The following is a 20,777-nucleotide window of genomic DNA, read 5'->3' on the forward strand; positions in this document are numbered from 1 at the left end:
AATTTGGTGGCAAATTACAGCTTTTCCAATACATCACAATCACTGATATGAATAATGCGCGAAGAATCATCTTTTCGAACAAATATCCTTCCATTCCTAGACCAGCAGTATTTATAGTTCTTGTTTTTAGCAGCAGATCTGGCTTCTTTAAAAATAATTTTATTTTTCATGGTAAGATGCTCATTAATATATATGCTGTCAGATATTCCTGGTATTGACATTTTTGGAGAACCATTTTCCTTTTCTAGCCGTTTTGCTTTTGCGGCTGCAAGAAATTTTTCTTTATCTCGGCGAGAAACAAACCGGACTATTATGTTTTTAGTTTTGTTTCTTGAACTCTTATTTAGTTGGACTCTTGTAACGTATTCAGTTATCTCGTTTTTAATTTCACATTTTACATACTGACCTATACTCTGAACAATGTTATTAATATGATTGATATGATACTAAATTAAACGATTTTTACGGTATTTGCCACCTGCATATGCAGCGTTAACATTATTTCGATTATCATATTATATTATATACAGAAAAATGTTAACCCTAATTTTTTTTAACATAACGATAATTTGCGCATGTTTTTCTCCTTTATTAAATGTAATATTTTCCATACAAAATATATTAATTTTATTCTCTTAATGTCGTTATACCGCTAACATTATTTCGTTTCACGTTACCTCCTTTATTATAATTCATTGATCTATTTTTGTTATATATTTAGTGCATTAGTCTTCTCATATACTATTAACTTTCACTAATCTCTTAATACTAACAAATAACACTAATCCTGTATAAGAATTTAAAAATTAGTATAATTTACTAAATCAAACCGTATTACGTTAATTTGCGCATGTTTTCCTACCTTTAACGTTTTATTGAATCACTATAAGAGAGAACTTTTGCACTTCATACCTTATTTATACAACCGTTAAAAAAGTTATTTACAACTAAATTTTAAACACGTTAACGTTATTTTTGCAACTAGAATAATTAACAGCTTGATTAAGAAATTATATCTTATTTGTTCTAATTGTTAATTGATTAATTAAATTATTAAATATCTAATTTATTTGGGTTTTTTTTTAATGGAATATTACGTTAATGCTATTTTTATTCGAATTTTATATTCATATACATTCATATACTGACAATAACATTAATCCTGCATTAATATTTAAAAGTTATCTGATTAATAAAACGACATTTTCGTTATTTTCCCCATGTAGATGCACTGCTAACGTATATGGAAAAATGTTTACCCAAAAAAATGTGTTTAAACTAAACATTGTGCTTGTAACGTTTGTGCAAGTTTTTCTACACTAACGTTGATAATTAATAATTTTTTTTAAACTTTTTCAGCATTTTTTTATTAACAATTATTCTGCATTGAAGATAGTATTATTTACAAAATTACTATAGAGAGAGAACTTTTGCACCTCATACCTTATTTACATAACTTTTACGTAATAAATCGTATTTACCACAATAATGTTATTTTTCATAGTTTTTTTTTTACAAAAATTTACGTTATAATCACGGTAACGTTATTTTGCATCAAAGTGATTAAAGTTTCCAATCTCTTAAGAATTTTCAATCTTATATGAAAAAATCTTAACTCTATCTATTAAATTAGATTTTTTAATTAAAAAAATTGTATTTTACACTTACTAACTTGTTTCCACAGCTACACAATAAATTCACAATAATTTTATAGGAAAGGTTTTACAATACGGTAAAATTATTCTTGTTCTAACTCTATAAAAATTCATTTAAAGCCTATTATATTATATTTCTCTCTATCATGGTGCTAAAGTAAATTTTTTCATTTGCAAATTTTGCACCTAATACATTTTTAACATGAATACTTTTTACGTCACAGTCTTCTTCCAATTTACTTTATTTCTGCTTTTACTACTAAATCCTTCCACTAATTTCAGAAAACATAACGAAAACTTTCGGAAGTAAATTCGAGGAGTTCTGGAAAAACATTAAACCCGATTATACCTATCCCGGCAGTTTTCCTTCATACATGGAAGAGTACATCCTGGACGAAGATATTCCCGTCAGATTCCTGGGGGATAACTTACTAGGAGGTGAGTTATGTCCCTTATTAAGCAAAAAATAATAAATGACCGCTTCCCGGATCCGATTCGTTGGTGGTAAACCATAAAAAAAGATAAATTGACATCGTTAAAACGAAAATCCGGTTAACTAAATTGTGTCACAAGAGAGAAACCAAACAGAGCGTCACATTTCAAGTCCCAAAAAAATTATTCCAGATTCCCTGTCGTCGTCGGAAGGAGGAGGAGGAGGAAAGATTCAGTGTTTGCCGTTGCCCGGTCCCTTCCTGCCTTGTCAAGATTTATTTGACTGGTGGACGTTACGATGTGGAGTCTGGATCGTGTTTCTTTGCGCGCTTTTGGGCAATGGCACCGTCGTATTTGTCCTCGTCTTTTCCAGAACCAAAATGGACGTACCGAAGTTTCTCGTTTGCAATTTGGCAGCAGCGGACTTTTTTATGGGCATCTATTTGGGTAAGAACTCTATTGTGTCTCTTGAATTCTCTCTAATCTATAAATGTAGTGAAAACGGCGAAACCAGAAGGGGGAGAGGTACAAACTTAAATAAAAATTTCTTAAAAAGATCTAAACATCAGACTATTATTAAAATGTTGTTTGAAAAATTTAAAAAAAAAACGATAATTCCCGGAGATATAAAAAAAAACGAGAACATTTTTTTTGCTACTTTTTCGCTTCACAAATTTTTCTGATAACTATTTCAATTTTATTATTTCATTTAAGATGTAAGTGTGCGAACCTCAGGTGTAAATTCCTGAATTACTCTGTGTTCTTATTTTCTGAATCAAGAGCCATCGAATTTGAAGATCTGAATCGTGTCAAGATTTTTATTTTAAAACATTTCTATAATTTTTTCGGTTAGGGATTTGACCTATTTTTTAATTGCATTCAAGGCCATTTGGGCGTTTGACATTTTTTCATTGTATTTAAAGCATTTTATGTAAATTTTTATGTTTTCCAAACATTTGAAATTATTTTTTATGTTTGTCAGCATTTTGGAGTCATTTTGTATGTCTTTTAGACATTATGCCGGGTGTCCCCTAAAGAAGTAAATAACTTGACACCAGATTCCTTTTAAAACTAATGAGGTTAAGTTAAATTTTCCTAGTCCGAGAAATTATTTTTTTAAGATTCTGCGATCATTCAGTAAAAGAATTTTAAAATGTATTGATACAAATGTAGGTTATGTATATTCATAACTTTTATTTTAAATTTATCTTTTGTAATTATTATTCATTCGAAGTGTAACAAAAATCACTTATATAATTTACGTGATAATGTAATTGTTTTTTCGAGTGCATTGAAAACTTAAATGTAAAAAGACTTTAAACTTTAAGTATCTCGAAAAGGATTAATCTTAGCGAGATTTTTGAAGCTTTTCTTTTTTCAAGCAAAACTGTTTGCAAAATGTATATTTTAAATAAAAAATTATATTATTCGAAGCCTAACAAAGTTACGGAGTTAAAAAAAATCAAATTTGAATTTTGGCCATAAATGTGTAGCATTTATGGCCAAAATTCAAATTACATTAAGTTTATCACCATGGATCTTGAATATCTTTGACTTTCTGACTAGAAGAATTTAACTTAACCTATTTTTTTTTAAAAATAAGTGTGGTGTTTAATTTTTTACCATTATTCATGGGACACTTCGTATATTTTTGTATTGTATTTCAATCATTTGATATATATAACTTTTTACATTTTCTACACATTATATATACGTTTTCATTTTATTGCAGGAATGTGGGTAATTTTTTATGTTTTTCAGGCATTGTGTATCTTTTCCAGAAGTTTTAAATTATTATTCATTTGTTACATATATCTGATATCTTCAGCATACACGTATACAGAGTATTTTCAAAGTTGAGTCATTGATTTTAACTCCTTGTAGCACTTATCAAAAGCAGTTACTAAAAATCAGCTATGGAAAAGTTGCGTAATAAAAGAGATCGTAAAACATGTGCCTGTATTTCAATTATTTTGTGCGGAAATCTTGTAAATTTAATTATTAGACTTCATGACACAGGATATTTAAAAGAACAACGAGGAGACTATGCTGGAAGAGCTACTTAATCTGAAATGTTACAGATTGAGGAAGAGATTTTAGAAATGCCCGAAGACGACCTAATAATGAATACTAGAGCTATAGCAAGCTCAGATTGAAGTTTCTCAGAGTAAAGTGTGGGAGGCAATGCGACAAGAACAGTTTTATTCTTATCATTATCAACGGGTATAAGCGTTAGAACCTGAAGATCCTAGAAAAGTATTTTGTCAGTGGTTTTTACAACAGTTGGGCAGAAATGAAGATTTTACGAAATCTATTTTGTGTGCCGACGAGTCCATATTTATACGAGATGGAGTGCAAAATTTCCACAGCAATGCTGTAGAACAATCTAATTTTCAACACACATTTTCATTAAATGCTTGGGCTGGCGTGGTAAATTGCATGCTTATTTGCCCCATTTGTTTCCATCTCGACTGATCAGTAAAATTTATTTATATTTTCTTCGACAAAATCTGCCACAATTATTAGAATATGTGTTTTTGAAGGTGGTAGACAATGGTACAGTGAAAACATCTTGTCGAACTTGCATGGTCTTATTTATTTAATGTAACACGACGTTTCGGTTGGTAACTATCTCCAACCTTTTTTATTAGAATATGCTTCTCCAAATGTGATATAGAAAATGTGATTCCTTCATAAAGGAGCTCCATCACATTTACGAGACAAGAAATGCAGGAATTCGAAGTAATCAGTTTTTGAATAGATAGATAGGGCGCAATAAACCCATTTTTTGCCTTCTCGCTCCTCAGATTTAATGCCTTGCGATTTTTTTCTATGGGGCTATTTTAAAGAGTTGGTATATAATGATGGAGCAGTAAATATTCCGGAAGGAATTTCTGGATTTTATTTTCAAAGCTTGAAAAGAGTCGTGGATTCACCGAGTAAGGTTGTGTGTTAATTGAACAAATGAGGACAAAAATTGTTCAATTTTTGCAAAAACGGTAACCATTAAACTTAATAAGATTTTTTAAATATTTTTTAGAAACTTCAAATAATCTTGTTTTTTCTACTTGTGAAGTGTTATGCTAAAGCTCTACAGTTATGACTTCTAGGTAGTTAAAAAAAAATTTAGAAGCTTTGGGTAATTTTTCAAAAATTTCAAATATGTAGTTACCAGGATTTTCTATACAGGGTGTAAATAAATAGATGCAAAAAAAATTAGGGGCTGATTCTGAACGCGATATTAGAACACCGGAATTGGAAAAAGCAGTACTTAATTTAACTGAAAAACCTCGCACCAGTACTAGAAAAATTGGTCTGCAGTTACATGTCAATCATATGACTACTTTAAAGGATCAGTTGATATATCCATATCACGTACAACGAGTCCAGGCTCTATTACCACGAGATTTTCCTAGGCGTCTTGAATTTTTTCGTTGGATGTTAGAAGTCATTGAGCAAAACCCTCAGTTTTTAAAGCAGATTCTGCTTACCGACGAAGCTAATTTTTCCAAGAGGCAATCATTAATTACCATAATAGCCACATTTAGGCAGATGAAAATCCCCATACCATAGTTGAATCTCATCACCAACAACAATTTTCTTTAAATGTATGGGTTGAAAACATTGGAGACCTCCTTATTGGCCCACATTTTCTACCACAGAGATTGAATGGGGAAACATACACTCGTTTTCTCCAAGACATACTTCTTGAGGCGGTACTCCTAGATGTTAGAAGAGATGTGGTTTATGCACGATGGGTCTCCTGCCCATTTTAGTTTATTAGCACGTCGTTATTTAGAGGAAACATATCCAAATCGTTGCATAGGCCGAGCGGGTCCTCAGTTTTGGCTACGTCGGTCACCAGATATGAATCCATTAGATAAAAACTTTGGTGTACAGGATTCCGATACTGGATATTGATGACTTGAGAAATCGAATCATTAATTAATGTGCCATAATTCAAAATTCTCCCGGAATTTTTTATCGGATCTTGATGCAAAGTTCTTGCATAATGGTAGAGGGTGGTCATTTTCAAAATTTTTTATAATTATTTAATTTCTTTTTCTTTCATTTTAAACAAATATTAGAATCACATCTAAACATTAATAATAAACACGTAACACATTGAGGAAGATGGATTTTATTTTTTTAATTGAATGTTGCGTATTTAATCGGACAAAAGAAGGTCAAGAAATTAAATTTGTTTTGAAATAAATGAAAATTAAAAAAAAAACAAAAAAATTTTTTTTAAAAAAGTGGCGTGTCATATTTTTTATCAAAAATATTTAGTTTAAACCTTACACGAACGTCACTGTAACAAATAAAAAAAATTAGTGAGCCTCAGAAAATGCCTTTTGATGCATAGAAAATGCATAGCAAATTTTATTAAAATATCTACAGGGATTTTACAAATATTATTAAGAAAAAAAACATATATTTTTCTTCAATCTTTATCACCGGGTATCTCAAAACTTACGCCTTTTAGAACATACGTTCATAAAAAGTTTTTTTCTTAAAATTTACTCAAGAATCAGCTCCTAAATTTTTTCGCATCTATTTATTTACACCCTGTATTTTACAGGATTCAAAATAGTTTTTCAGGATTTTAGAGTAGCTTTTTGCATCCGTACAGGTTTTCTATACATGCAAAATCCTGAAATTACTCTTTTAGGCTTTTGCAGTCATTTACTTGTTTGCCTTCCAGAAATTTGATTTTTTTTTGTTTTTCAGGATTTTAAATAATTTTTTACGCGACTATTACCAAATATATGTATTCCGATATGGTTTTTAATAATTTCGATAAGTAATACGGGAATATTCATTATCGCAGTTGTTTCGGAATGAATTAGAGCGTCAAAATATGAATGAAGGTCACTGGATCTGACAAGGTAGATCTTTTTTAAATAAATGTAGTACCATTTTCACTTTTATAGCCTGGCGCCATCTAATAGTTTTGTTTTAAAACAAAAATTCTAGTATCCATATACAAAAAGGTGAACTATTTATGGTCAGAGGTTTCATGATTATTACCAAGAATGTGAAGTATTGTTTTTATATTTTCCTGTTTACGTTATAGGGTATTTAAGGTATTTGGGAAATTTTTCATCTTTTTTCATTTAAGTTTTTGAATGAGTATCTGTGGTACCATCTAAAACTCATGACAAATTTCAAAATATTAACTAGTCACTGAATTTATAACGGTAAACCATTTAAACAAATGATATGTCCCATATTAAATTGTAGGGAATTGCTACTTCTCTCTACTCTACTCCTCTCTCCCTCGTGGGGCTTAACGTTAGATGTTAGAGGTGTATTGGGACTTGGGTTGTGAGATGTTTTTCCTAAATAACAATAAAATAAATAACAAGTAGTAGTGTATTATACAGGGTGTGCACCGCCAGGCGGGACATAGGAATTCCCATGTAATTTTTAATAGGGTCAAATATTGGCTATTACAGATATCGCTTAAGGTGAGAACGTGAGGTGAGGGTAAACTGCCAAGCAAAGTTGTCACAATAAAATTGTGGTTTTAATTAAATTATTATTGAAAATTCGTACAATCGTACAGATGTATAAATATTATTAAAATATAAACCATGAAATATTTTTAAAAAAATTGTTAACTTTAAGACTTTACTTTTTTATTAGAAATAATTTATTAAATCTAAAATATTAACATAAAAAAATCTTATGACAAATGTTCAAATATTCCTCCGTAAGCCGCTAAGCAATGACCCAAACGGTCGTAAAACTCATTTGTAACATTCGCTAATTGATAAACTGAAAATTTGTTACATTCCATCGTAATCGCATTTTTGAACTTTTCGAGATTTGGGTAATTCTTATCCTTGTAAATTTTATTTTTTAAATGGCCCCAGAGAGAAAATCCGTTGGGAGAGACATCAGGAGACCTTAGTGACTAATTTTTTACATGTCGCCGGCCAATAGCATTTCCATTGAAAGTATTTAGATATTCCCGAACAGCAAGCGTAGTTTGCGCTAGGCAACCATTTATTTGATACCAAACCTCTTGATTTTCTCCGGCAAGATCATTTAAACTCGGCAAAATTTGTTCCTCAAGTAGTTCTAAATAATAATTTGCATTTAAATTTCGATTGAGAAAGAATGGTTTTAAAATGAGGTGTCCGAAAATCCCCGCCCAAACATTAACTTTCTCTGGATACTGAGTTCGTGTTGTTACATATCTATGCTAATTTTCTTTATCCCAATTCCGATAATTTTGAACGTTAGGTACATTGTTTAAAGTAAAAGTGCATTATTCTGTGAAACAAATATTTCTTATAAAATCCCCATCCATGTTTTTTGCCCTTTCCATCATATCTTGCCGCCGTAATTCATGCCCATCTCTAAGCTTCTGGTGCCTTCCATTTTTAAGTCCGAAACGCAGTTGTAGGATCAATGCCCATAATCTCCAAGATTGCTTGTACCTATTTTTCCTTTTTATTTTCTTCCACACGTAAAAAAACCTGTAAGTCTCTATCATTTTCTTAGTTTTCTTGCCTTTGATGATTGTTTCGTTCATTGTTTGCCTCACATTTGCAATTATTTACTAGTGCCTTTTTGATAAAATTTTGTACTAGTTAGTTTGATAGAACTATTACAAAACTAAGTATTAAACTAATATATAGCGTGTAAGCTCTTACTTTCTAACCTAACTTAACTTAAATTTGATAATAAGTACTCTAAATTTTAAGTGCTATTAACTATTGATTTTCCTGGTATCGACCTAAGCTGCAAACAAGTCTGACTTTTCTCGGTAACTATTACCTGGATAAAACCATTTAACCAGTAGTACTTTTTCTTCAGTAGTGTAACTCATATCTGAGTTTTTTAATGTAGAATTTTAATGCAGTGAACTTATTATGACAAATTATTTGATGTTCATCATCAGTCAAGGTAATAAATTTTGGCTGGCATACCTGTGAATATGAGGCAATAAAAAAAGATAGGATTTTTGGCTGTTACTCCTAAACGGATAAACCAAAAATAATTAGTTATTTGGTTGGTTCCAGATTTTGGTGCTCTTGAAATTATTTTAATAATTTATTTCTCTAAAATAATTAGAAGAGCCCATATTTGACCCTATTAAAAATTACATGGGATTTCGTATGTTCCGCCTGGCGGTGCAACACCTTGTATGCCTTAATTTCTTTATCACTCCTAGCGCGTAGGACGTCTCACAGTCTTACTTGTATACCATGGCTCCATCTAACTGTACTGTCCTACTATATTAAGGTATATTAAGGTTGTACAAAAAAATATGATTTATAACAGGTGCGGAATTCAAAATTTTATACTCAAGCAATAAACCACCTTACCCCTATACAATTTTACCTTGTCCATACTTGTTCCCCATATTCATCAGATTTTCTGAGTAATTTCTTACGTCTTATTACCTTTACCCTTTTACCCTTTCAATTACTTTTATGAGTAAAATTATAACTTTATTGCCATAATTTATTACGACAAGAAGTTCATCCATAATATCGGTAATAACCCTGTCTGGATAATCAAATCTCTCCCCTTCGAGACAAACAAACCATAACGATAACCATAAAAACTAACAGTCCCTGTCTGTCTCTTAAATTAGGTTTTCTGGCGGTGGTGGACGCGTCTACATTAGGGGAGTTCCGCATGTACGCGATCCCTTGGCAAATGTCCCCCGGCTGCCAATTGGCCGGATTCTTGGGGGTGTTGAGCTCCGAGTTGAGCGTGTACACGCTAGCGGTGATTACGCTGGAGCGTAACTACGCTATCACGCACGCCATGCATCTAAACAAACGGTTATCGTTACGACACGCCGGATACATCATGATGTGCGGATGGAGTTTTGCCGTTATTATGGCCGTTCTTCCGTTATTCAGCGTTTCGGATTATCGGTAAGTATATTCTTCTCTGTAATATTATTTATTTCCAAAGGTTAAGCAAGGTTTTTGTTCTCCCCACAATAAAATGAAAAATATTTAAAACACAATACAAAAGTCTTAAAATTCAGATAAACATGGATTTATGGTATTGACAAATCCAATAAAATATCACAAACCATACATCTAGTGCCATCTATGTAAAGTATGTACAGGGAGGCCAACTAAGAATGCGAAGTACTGTATCTCGGAACATACTTATCGCAGAGGCTTGCGGTAAAAAATATTATTACTAAAAGAGCAAAGAGAAAAATCTGGAAATATTTTTGTTCAACTGTTTTTGCTGTATCTAAAAAAATCTTAGAAATGGCTTAGTCGACTTTAACACCAATGTATTCTTTAAAAAGAGCCATTCTTAGGCTTTAACTGTTTTAGTATTCGAAGTTTTGTTAGTTTCACATGTCGCCGCCAGAGGGCTTTCTTGAACATTTCGACAGAAATGGTAAATTTTCTCAAAAAAATTAAATCCATTGGTATAATTTCTTTTTAATGAAAAAGTAGCTAAATGATGCCCAAATAGGCTCATGAAAACCGCATCTCGATATCTTATTCCTAACCTAAAATTTGCCTCTAAATGCCTCCGTAGATGTTCAAAATGTTGACCATTATGCTCTATACATTCTTCTACATTCTTCTTTATACATTAAGTCATGGGTAGACAGAAATGCAGCTTCAATTTCGGCTCTGGCTATTCCTAATTGCATTGCGAATCTGGTTTTTCATATCTTCTCTAGTCGTAGGTTGACTCTGAAACACGATGTCCTTTATTCGATCTCATAAATAAAAATCAAGACAAGTTAAAACTGGTGATTGTGGAAACCATGGAAAGAGACTTCCTCTTCTAATCCACCGCTGTTGAAAAACTGCATTAATGTGATCTCGCACAGCAATCGCAAAATGTGCGGGGCAACCATCTAACTGCAAAAATATGTATTGCCGCAATTCTAATGGCACATTTTTCAGCAACAACGGCAATTCATTGGTCAAAAAGTTAAGACAGACGTTGCCATTTAAGGATTGTTTGAAAAAGTTTGGCCCAATAATTCTGCTTCCCAGTATACCACACCACACATTTAAGCTCCAACGACCTTAATGCTGAACTTCACGCAACCAATCCAGGTTTTCTGCAGACCAGTAATGCACATTGTGCAAATTGACTCTACCGTCGCTATTAAAGGTGACTTTATCGGTCTCCGAATCATACACAACATCCAATGACAATAGTCCAATCTCCGATCGGAGTTTTCCTCTTTTAAGCCCTGATGCAAAACTACATAATATGGGTGCATTCTAAAATTAATTAAAATTACTAGTAAACATTAAAATAAATATTAGATAAATTGTAATAAGTCAGTATATAGTGACGGTCATTTAAACATAGCTATGGTCTTTCAAAATATTTTGAACCGGTGTTCGCGATACGCCAAACTCAAGGGGTCTTGTGCTGACATGAGGATTTCCTCAGTACGTTGTTAATATTTTCTTGGGTTATTCCAATTCATTGCCGTTGAAATGTAGGCCGAAAACTACAATTGACTTTTAAGTTAGACACTAATCGGGGAAAAGCTCTCACTTCGCAAGGACGCCGACTGGAATATCGAGCCGCGTAAACTCCTTTTGCTACTGCGGCATTCTGAAGACATTCAGAAGAAACCGCAAGCAAATCCACAACTTCATCGTTCGTAAACGCTCGTACGACAAAAATTATATAAAAGTAAGCAAAACTATTGAAAATTTGAGGTATATTTATGTTTTGATTAAATATTTGAGGTTGGGAATAAGATATTGAGAATGGGGCATCATTTACCTACTTTTTTATAAAAAAAATCATACCAATGCATTTCATTTTTTTGAGAAAATTTACCGGATTCTGTCGGAATGTTCAATAAAGCTCTCTGGCGGCGACATGTGAAATTAACAAAACTTCCAATACTAAAACACTTAAAGCCCAAGAAGGGCTCTTCTTAAAGAACATAAATGTGTTAAAGTCGACTAAGCCATTTTTAAGATACAGGGTGTTTTTTTATGGAAACCTTTGCCTACCCCCCCACCACTTTATTTTCAGAGATAGCAAAAACTGTCGAACAAAAAAGTTTCAGATTGTCATCTAGTTTAAAGATCAAGTATTTTTTTGTTAGGTTAATATATCGAAATTCACAAAAACTTACTTTACTTTTTTAGATTCAAAATCGCAATTACGCCCACTAGCGGTCATTTTAGAAACTTAAAAATATTTTCCAGGTTTTTCTCTTGGGCATTTTAATCATAATATTTTTTACTGCAAGCCTCTACGATGAGTACGTTCCGAGATACAGTACCTCGCAGTCTAAGTTGGCCACCCTGGACATGCAAAAAGTTAAAACTTCGATACAGCTCAGATCTAGATATCTACCATTTACATAAATAAGAATAAAGAACGATAAGGAACTCTTGAGTACATTTAATAAATGGAAAATTAATTTTTGATGAATAGAGAGGGAGAATATATTAAGTATTATTTATTCATTTATTCAAGTCAAATTGAATTAAAAAATGACAAGGTTTCAAAGTTAGTCTGTTCACTGACGCAAATAAAGTTAAGAGATTTAATAGTAAAACGTTGTGATTCGAATAAAACAATTTTAAATCATTACGGCAAATTATTAATAATTTACGGCAGAAATAAACCAGAACCAGCCAATTTCCAGCCACTATTTATTTCAAAAAAATCCAATAAGTCCAATTTCAACCACAGACATGAAAGACTGCTGTACTGGATCCCGGTTAAAAGTTACGACCTAACTCTAGAATATGGTTCGTAAAAGAAGAATTGGTGTGTGTTATCAAAGCATCTATATTTCTAGTAACGAGTCTGACGTGTTTATTTAATCTGACCTCAATTCTCCTTCCGCTTTGACCCACGTAGCAAACATTACATTCGGGATGGGAACAATCAAGTCACTAAACCCCAGACTTATGTATTATTAGAACTGTCTTTGGTGGTGACTAAGTGTTTTCCTAAGCTGTTCTCTTTTCTAAAACATACATTAGGGTTTAATATCGATTCATTAGAGCGAAAACCGTTAGCATCGCTGGACGCGATATTCCCGAAATAAAACAAAGAAGCATGCCGCAGTTTGCGTCGAAAGTAGTGATTTATTCAGTTTTTTATGTAGGTATTTGTTGTATAACCTGTTTATTGTATGGAGAGAGTAAGCATTATTATAAGCTACTTGCAGAATGGTATCGTACTCTTTACTGGATGTTAGGATAAATTGAACTTATGAATTTAAGGAAGTCCTCCAGAAAAAGATTATGTTTTTAAAAAGATTATATTTACTAATTTTTTGTTCCATATTGTACATAAATATCTTAGCAAGAAATGCAGAAAGATCGGATTTCATAGCCAAACCCGATCTTTGTTTAAAAAAAAACGACCATCAAACGGGGGGTATAATAAATATACGAAAGGGTATGATAAAGATGTTAACCAAGAAAAAAGTTTGGAGGCTTCATAGCAATAAGTTTTGGTCAGATGTAGAAAAATTTTAAAGGGTTAAAGTTAAGTAAATTTGATTTTCGAGTTTGAGTTTAGGCAACAGGAAATGTCACAATTTAAAAATCGTTCACTTTTGAGATATATGTCGTGAATGTTTTAGAACAGAGAACAGCTTAGCGAAACACTCAGTCAAGACCAAAAACATAGTTCCACTAATAACATAGATCTGGAGTTTACCGAGTTGATTGTTCTCATCGAGAATATAAAGTTTGCTACGTAGATCAAAGCTGAAGGAGAACCAAGTTCCGAGTAAATGACCACCTTAGACTCATTAACAGAAAAAAATATACTAAAAGGATATTTAAATTTTAAGATTTTTGTGATGTGTTTAATACAGGTCTGGTAGATTTTTAGTACTTATTAATAGTAGAAGCTTATGATTTGTGTTATTTAGTATTCGATAACGGCTATTAGAACCGAAATGCATAGCACATTGGTTTAAACATGGTATCCATTTTACTGTGGGAAGAACGACAACCTTGATTAACCCTTAGAGTTCCACTGCTATGCGAAATATGGACTTCTACACTACTATTATTTATTTCAATTTATATTTCAATAGATAAGGTTGGTCCATTTGCTAGAAGAATGACTTTATCAATAGTCAGTGGACTGTTAATAAAGTCATTGATTACCTAACTGGGCAACTCCCCAGCATTAGAAAAATATGCCAATCTCTTAAATTTAAAAAAATCATTATCAGCTTTACTCGCGACCAAGTAGGTTTGGTCTTTTTTAGTTGACAAACGGGTATATGTTCTGTCAACCTGAAAGGTCTGATCCAAGAGTTGTACATACTGCCGCACAAAAAGCAGACCTAACTGCCCGTTCAATTAACCTTCTAGGTCTCTGTTTTCTGAGATCACGCTTATCATTTTCAAGTCTTCGTCATTCTTCTTCAAAGTACCCTTCTTTACGTTCCATCTGTGTAACGAACGGTTGATGGCCATTGTTTCCCAGTAAGAGTTTCGTTTTTTTTTTGTGTATCTGACTTGCGAACTACATCACTTATCCATCGTAATTAGTGTTTGATGATTACTGCCCCAATACTGATAGAGTTGGTTTCTTTCATTATTCTGATGTTTGTTTATCTGATATTTGTTTAACGACTGAGGCAGATTGACTTTTGGTCTTGAAGTCTGGACATGTTGCAGATTTCGGCAACAAGGGTCTCCCAAAAATATACCGACGAACTTTAAGGGGTGGTAGGGGACATCAAAACAAATATTTTTGCTTAGTAAATATATGTCTGCAAATGAGCCGTTTGAGCTCCAGAGCAAATGAACTGTTTTTGGTACTATTATTTTTCTTATTAACTGAGTCGCTGTTTGCAGTGTAGTTAATTCATTATTTTGATAATTAACAACTGAATTCTTGTTTCGAATCCTTCTGTTCCATTACACAGAGCTGTACCGTAAGCCAGATGCATATCGGCAAGTTTTTCAAACGAGAAACTATTTGAAAATGTCAACTAATCCCAAATAAAGTTTCTGACGATCCTAAGCTGGGAATGTTCGAAATGTTAATGAAAGAAATGTTTTCTGTACTGTAAATAGCGATTCAGCTAATGCGCAAAACAATAGTACCAAAAACAGTTTTTGTTCTTTAGAGCCCAAACGGCTTATTTGCGGACATGTTTACTGGACTGAAAAATATTTGTTTTAATGTCCCCTACCACCTCTTGAAGTTTGTCTGTATTTTTTGGGGACATCCGGTATACAATTTTCCCACAAGAAGAGTCTTCTTTATACAAGTTTAATAACAATATCCAGGAATAATGAGAAAAGTATTCCATCATTGATGACACAGTGATTATAGCTAGCTCCGCGGCAGGCCTTCAAAGACTGCTAAATAGAACCAGTACATTTTGTGAACAGTCTGGATTAAAATAAACATACAAATGGCTAAAAATACGGCAACAAAGAAGTCAAACATACAATAAACGTCAACTTACTAGATCGACAAATAGACTTAAGAGTTTAAAGATACAAATACCTGGGCACCTGGATTACAGAAACTAATGACCCAACAATAGAAATAGCAAGAAATGCGTTTGTAAAACTAAAAACAATCGTCTGTTCCAAAAACCTCACAAATACAACTAGGAGTGAGATCATTAAATTTCTATGTGTTTTCAATACTTAATTATGGACTGGAAAGCTGGACACTTAGAAGAGAACAAGAACACAAAAACACATAACCAAACAGCTATTGTTCGAAATGTGATGTTATAGAAATAATCTCAATAATATAGAATAAACTCAATAAATCTTTTCAGAGTGGCGACTTGTAATCATATCCAACCTCCGATAGACGAGGGCACTCAAAGAAGAAGTTGTAATCTTAAACGCCTCGCCAGGTTTTATGCTTGCATGAACAGAAGCACACATGGTATCTTGAAAAAGACGTAATATTTGTACAAATTTTAAGCTGTTTTGTTGATTGAATCGAAGACCTTGACAAAGTCTATTTCCAATCAAATCCAGGGCATTTGTCCTGTTGAGTCTGAAACTGTACTGCGTATTTGGCAGCTACTCTTCTCTTGGTGGTAGTAAACGATAGCCACAATAGACCTAGAGTCGCAGTGGAGAGACACAAGGGGTCCCACTCACAACAAACCTAGTAAAACATGTAGCAGTACTGTGTCTAGAACCATACCAATAACGGAGGGTATGATATGATATACCATAGTAACTGCCACATCGCAACAATCGTAGGTCGGCTTAGACGGTTTCAGTATTCCAAATCTTGGTCATTAAGACTAATCATCACGGACCGCCTCCTGAGTAATTAAGCGTGAATCCGATCTCTTCTCTCGAATCTTTGATGTTCTTTAACTATTGGTTAGCGTTATTTTCTTTGTCGAATGGCAAGATAATTGCCATCGTTGGTTAGGTTTTTCGAGATGTTCTAGTGAATACTTCTTAAGGTACGCGCGAGCCTTCGTCCAGATGTTCTTCTTCCAGCATTATTTGATAGATATTCTGTCTCTCAGAAGGCTGCGTTCCATCCTTAAATATTAGGTTATAGAAAAAAGCGAATATCTATTTCTTCTAGGCAATTGTGAGATAACGATATCCTAAGTGTAAAGAAATAAATAATACGCAAGCGAAGATGTAAGATCCCAATAATTGCGTCGCTTGCTTTGCTAAAAAGAGAAACATTTTTCAATTCTATTAAATTAGGTTACTACTTCTGAATTGAGACACCATTTAAGCCACCATGCTGCCATTGACTTGTATTATACTGTGGCGCCATTTAACGGTCATTAAAATATTATGAAATAAGGTATCTGCAGCCGAAAAGGTAGGTTAGATTAGTTTTAGTGATCGATTATCAGCCCTCCACTACGTCTCATTGGCCTATTGTGACTAACGCCAATTTAGATTTCCCCCTTTAGATCTCTCCTCTTCAGAAATTCTATGAGTTGATTGAGGGCATCGTTTTTAATATCATCCGCTTGCGTGCAAGATGATCTGCTTGATTCTCTTCGCTGCTGGACAATAACATAAATTATGTGTCGTCTTTCTTTTTTTATGCATTGTGTGCACAGTGCGCATTGTCTATCGTATTTTATGAGATAGCCTAGTATCGTTTTTTTCCCTATTAGGTTTTTCTTCTTTTCTAAAGCTAGTTCTAAACCTATAAAGTTCTACTTGGCTCCAGATTTCATTTCTATAAAGGTTTTATCAGCTGTGTTGGCTGCATTCTGACGTCAATTAAAGCCAAAGTTACCAAGATCTTTGAAGCCAAAAGTTGCCAAGGTCCTTGAGGCATCCCTTTTGCTTTTTGAACAACGATTTCGAACATAATATGATATTCTAAATGACATTACTTTTTCTTACAAAATAATCTACTATAATAATTTAATCTAAATAATAATTTACTCCTTTCCTATTAGAAAATTTGCTGTATGCCTACCCTTCGAGACCAGCGATACCCGAAGCCTCAGCTACGTCGTCTTCCTAATGTTCATCAACGGGGTGGCCTTTTTGATCCTGATGGGGTGCTACTTGAAGATGTACTGTGCAATCAGAGGTTCACAAGCATGGAACTCAAACGATTCCCGTATAGCGAAACGGATGGCATTGCTGGTATTCACCGATTTTCTCTGTTGGAGTCCAATCGCATTCTTTTCGCTCACCGCGGCTTTTGGATTGCAGCTGATCAGTCTGGAACAGGCAAAAGTGTTTACGGTGTTCGTATTGCCGTTGAATTCGTGTTGTAACCCGTTTTTATATGCCATTTTGACGAAACAGTTTAAGAAGGACTGCATCATGATCTGTAAGGCGATCGAGGAGAGTCGAGTGACCAGGGGGATCGGAAGATGCAGGCACAGTTCGAATTTCAGTAACAGACAAACGCCGGCTAATACTAATAGTTTGGCCGATAGGTGAGTTTTCAGATACCTTAATTTCAATAGTGGTAAAAGTTAGTTGGTGGAAAAATAACGTTAGTTAAATTTTTGTCATTGAATTATGTAAATGTAAAATAACATTATCGAAATTTATTTGACAGAATATTAAATTGGCGGATGAATTTTAACCGTTTTTACTTAGTGACAAATAGCGTTAACCAAACTATTGCTTTGTAAAACTTTACCCGGTGGAAAATAGCGATATCTTAATATCTTTATACAGGTAAAACACTTGTTGAAAAATTACTTTTCCAAAGTTTTTCTTTGTAGAAAACGAGATTAATATATTAAAATATTACCTTTACCGTGTGGAAAATATCTTTAGCCAGATTGCTAGTTTTCAGACTTGTTTGATGACAAATAATGTTACCGCTTATTTCTTTAGTAGCTCATGATTACCAATTTTAATTAATAAAAATTAACTAAATTTTGACTAGTGGAAATTGACATCACCATAATTTGCTAAAATGCAGTTACTAAAAATGTACTTGGTAGAAGATAAGTTAGTCAAATTGCTGGACGTCACAGTTCAGTTAATTTTTCTTGGTTGAAAATAACGTTTGGTTTATTGGAAAATAACATTACCGCAATTGCTATCAAAATTTATTGAATGTAAAATAAAGTTGGCATAGTTTTTTTTCAATAAAAAAAAATTAAATTAGTTGAAGAGTTGCCAAATTTAGTTCTTGGAAAATAGTGTTAACCAGGTTATTGGCTCGCAAAAATTGGCTTAGTGTAAAATAACGTTTCCGGAATTGCACAGAAATTCACGCTAGTTTAATTTTAATTAATAAAACGAGTACTTAATTAAACATTCTCAATATTTTCTAAGCACAAAACAACGTAACAGAAGTTACCAGAATGTTAAATTGGCTGATAAATTTATAACTCAATTTTACTGAGTGGAAAATAACATTAATTAAGACAATATTAAGACAAAATTAATTCGACAGCAAATAAATTTTATAAATTTGAATAATATGACTAATAATATGAATATTTGAATTTCATTAAAGCAAATAAAATTTAATTAAAAATTTTTCACCCAAAGATATTATTTAATTAATGAATGTATTGTTTAAAGAGTTTCAAATTTTCAACCTTCACAGGTAATGAATTTGAATTTTTAATTAATGCTTAATCTTTATCTTGCAGTAGTTTTATTATTTTAGGTCTCATTAGAGCAGATAACGGTAACGATATGTTCATCTCCCCTAATATTTTCTATCAACAGCTTGAATTCCGGTAACATTTTATACTAATCGCAATTCTGATAACGTTGATTTCCACTCGATAATCCGTTAAAGAACGATCTGGCGAACAGTATTTTTTTAACCAGAATAGTTACGTAATGATCATCTAATCTCATGTCCTTCTATGTACCGATAACGTTAAATCACGCTAATCCAAAATCTTTATTAGGATTATTAGCGGGAACTATGTTTTCATTTGTCTGTTATTACAGTAAAATTCTGTTTATGTTAATACACTATTAATAAATATCAACATTATTTGGCATCATAATTGATTACGTTGTTTTTTTTAAATTGACTTTTAGCTCAACAAAGCTTGCCTAACCTTATTTTCCATTAAAAAATTTCTGTTAACCTTATTTTCCACCAAACAAAATCCCTCTAACTAGCAATCGATTTAACTTCAACCAATAATAATTAGCGAAAATCGAAATAGTATTAATTGAAAAAAATTAATACTATTTCGTATTTCTAACAAACGAATATCTCTCTAAATTAGCTGTCTGGCTTGCATTATTTTTTATCACACTCTGGCAACTGTATTTTCCAACATACAATATTCCGGCAAGCAGCAATCTTACTGCAGCATTTTTCATAAAGCAAAAATCTCGTTATTGGAATTTTTTATTTGACATAAATACGTTGACCTAATTTCTAACTGATTGTCAAATTCCATGAATCAAATCTACTTTTCACTTATTTCAAACGTCGTCACGCTATTTTCTAGTACCGAATATTTTATAGCATTTTGTATCAAGATATATTCTAATTAGGGTTAAGGGCATTCAGAATTTTTTTTATTGTATTTTCCTTAAAATAAATCTTCAGTAACCGCTTTTTCAATCCAACAAAATTCTGTTAACATTATTTTTCACCAACTTTATTTAAAGTAATAAAATAAACGCTAATATTAATTATATTAATATAATATAGGAGCTCATCTTACTTTTTACCAAGCAAAAAAACGGTAACGTTGTTTTTTATCAAATAAAATAACAGTAACCGTATTTCCAATCCATCAAAATTAGTCTATTAATATTATTTTCTACAAACAAAATACCTCTAGCCACCAGTCGTACTAAAATACGCAACACTCTATTACATATTCACAGAAATCTCGTTGCTGTTATTTTTGATCAAAAATGACATTATGTATAAAATAGTTTAAACTTAAAATAAATAATCAAAAATATTAAATTACTTTACGGTAAAAAACTTCAAAACATTTGTTGACAAATTATAAATAAATGTCAAATAAACGTCAAATTACGCACTAGTGCGTAAAAAGACTTTTTTAGGCACTAGTGCGTTAAAAGTGAAACTTTACACACCCTGCGAAGTGTGTAAAATGAGCACTTTACGCACGGTAGTAGAAAATAAATATTTTTCGTGTCAAATTCTGTTACTTATTTTTCACTTACTTTAAATACCGTTTTTTTAATGTTTTTTTATCAATTGTATAAAGTTTCTAAGATAACCGTGTTTTTTAACTCCCCTGTTTTAACTATTATAATATAAGGTTTTTTTCTAACTAGA

General features: G+C 32.4%; 1 protein-coding gene across 4 annotated transcripts in view; it reads left to right on the plus strand.

The window, feature by feature from the left end:
• The window catches only part of LOC126750198 (lutropin-choriogonadotropic hormone receptor), a 120,133-nt gene that overhangs the window by 95,346 nt on the left and 4,010 nt on the right, over positions 1–20,777 (plus strand). For all 4 annotated transcript variants that reach the window (XM_050459731.1, XM_050459732.1, XM_050459733.1 and 1 more), the window contains 4 exons: positions 1,938–2,093; positions 2,280–2,534; positions 9,700–9,988; positions 17,473–17,964. In XM_050459731.1, coding sequence (XP_050315688.1) covers positions 1,938–2,093; positions 2,280–2,534; positions 9,700–9,988; positions 17,473–17,964 — 1,192 coding nt within the window. The remainder of the gene's footprint in view (positions 1–1,937; positions 2,094–2,279; positions 2,535–9,699; positions 9,989–17,472; positions 17,965–20,777) is intronic.

Source organism: Anthonomus grandis, chromosome 2, assembly GCF_022605725.1.
Source record: "Anthonomus grandis grandis chromosome 2, icAntGran1.3, whole genome shotgun sequence".
Taxonomy (NCBI): Eukaryota; Metazoa; Arthropoda; class Insecta; order Coleoptera; family Curculionidae; genus Anthonomus; species Anthonomus grandis.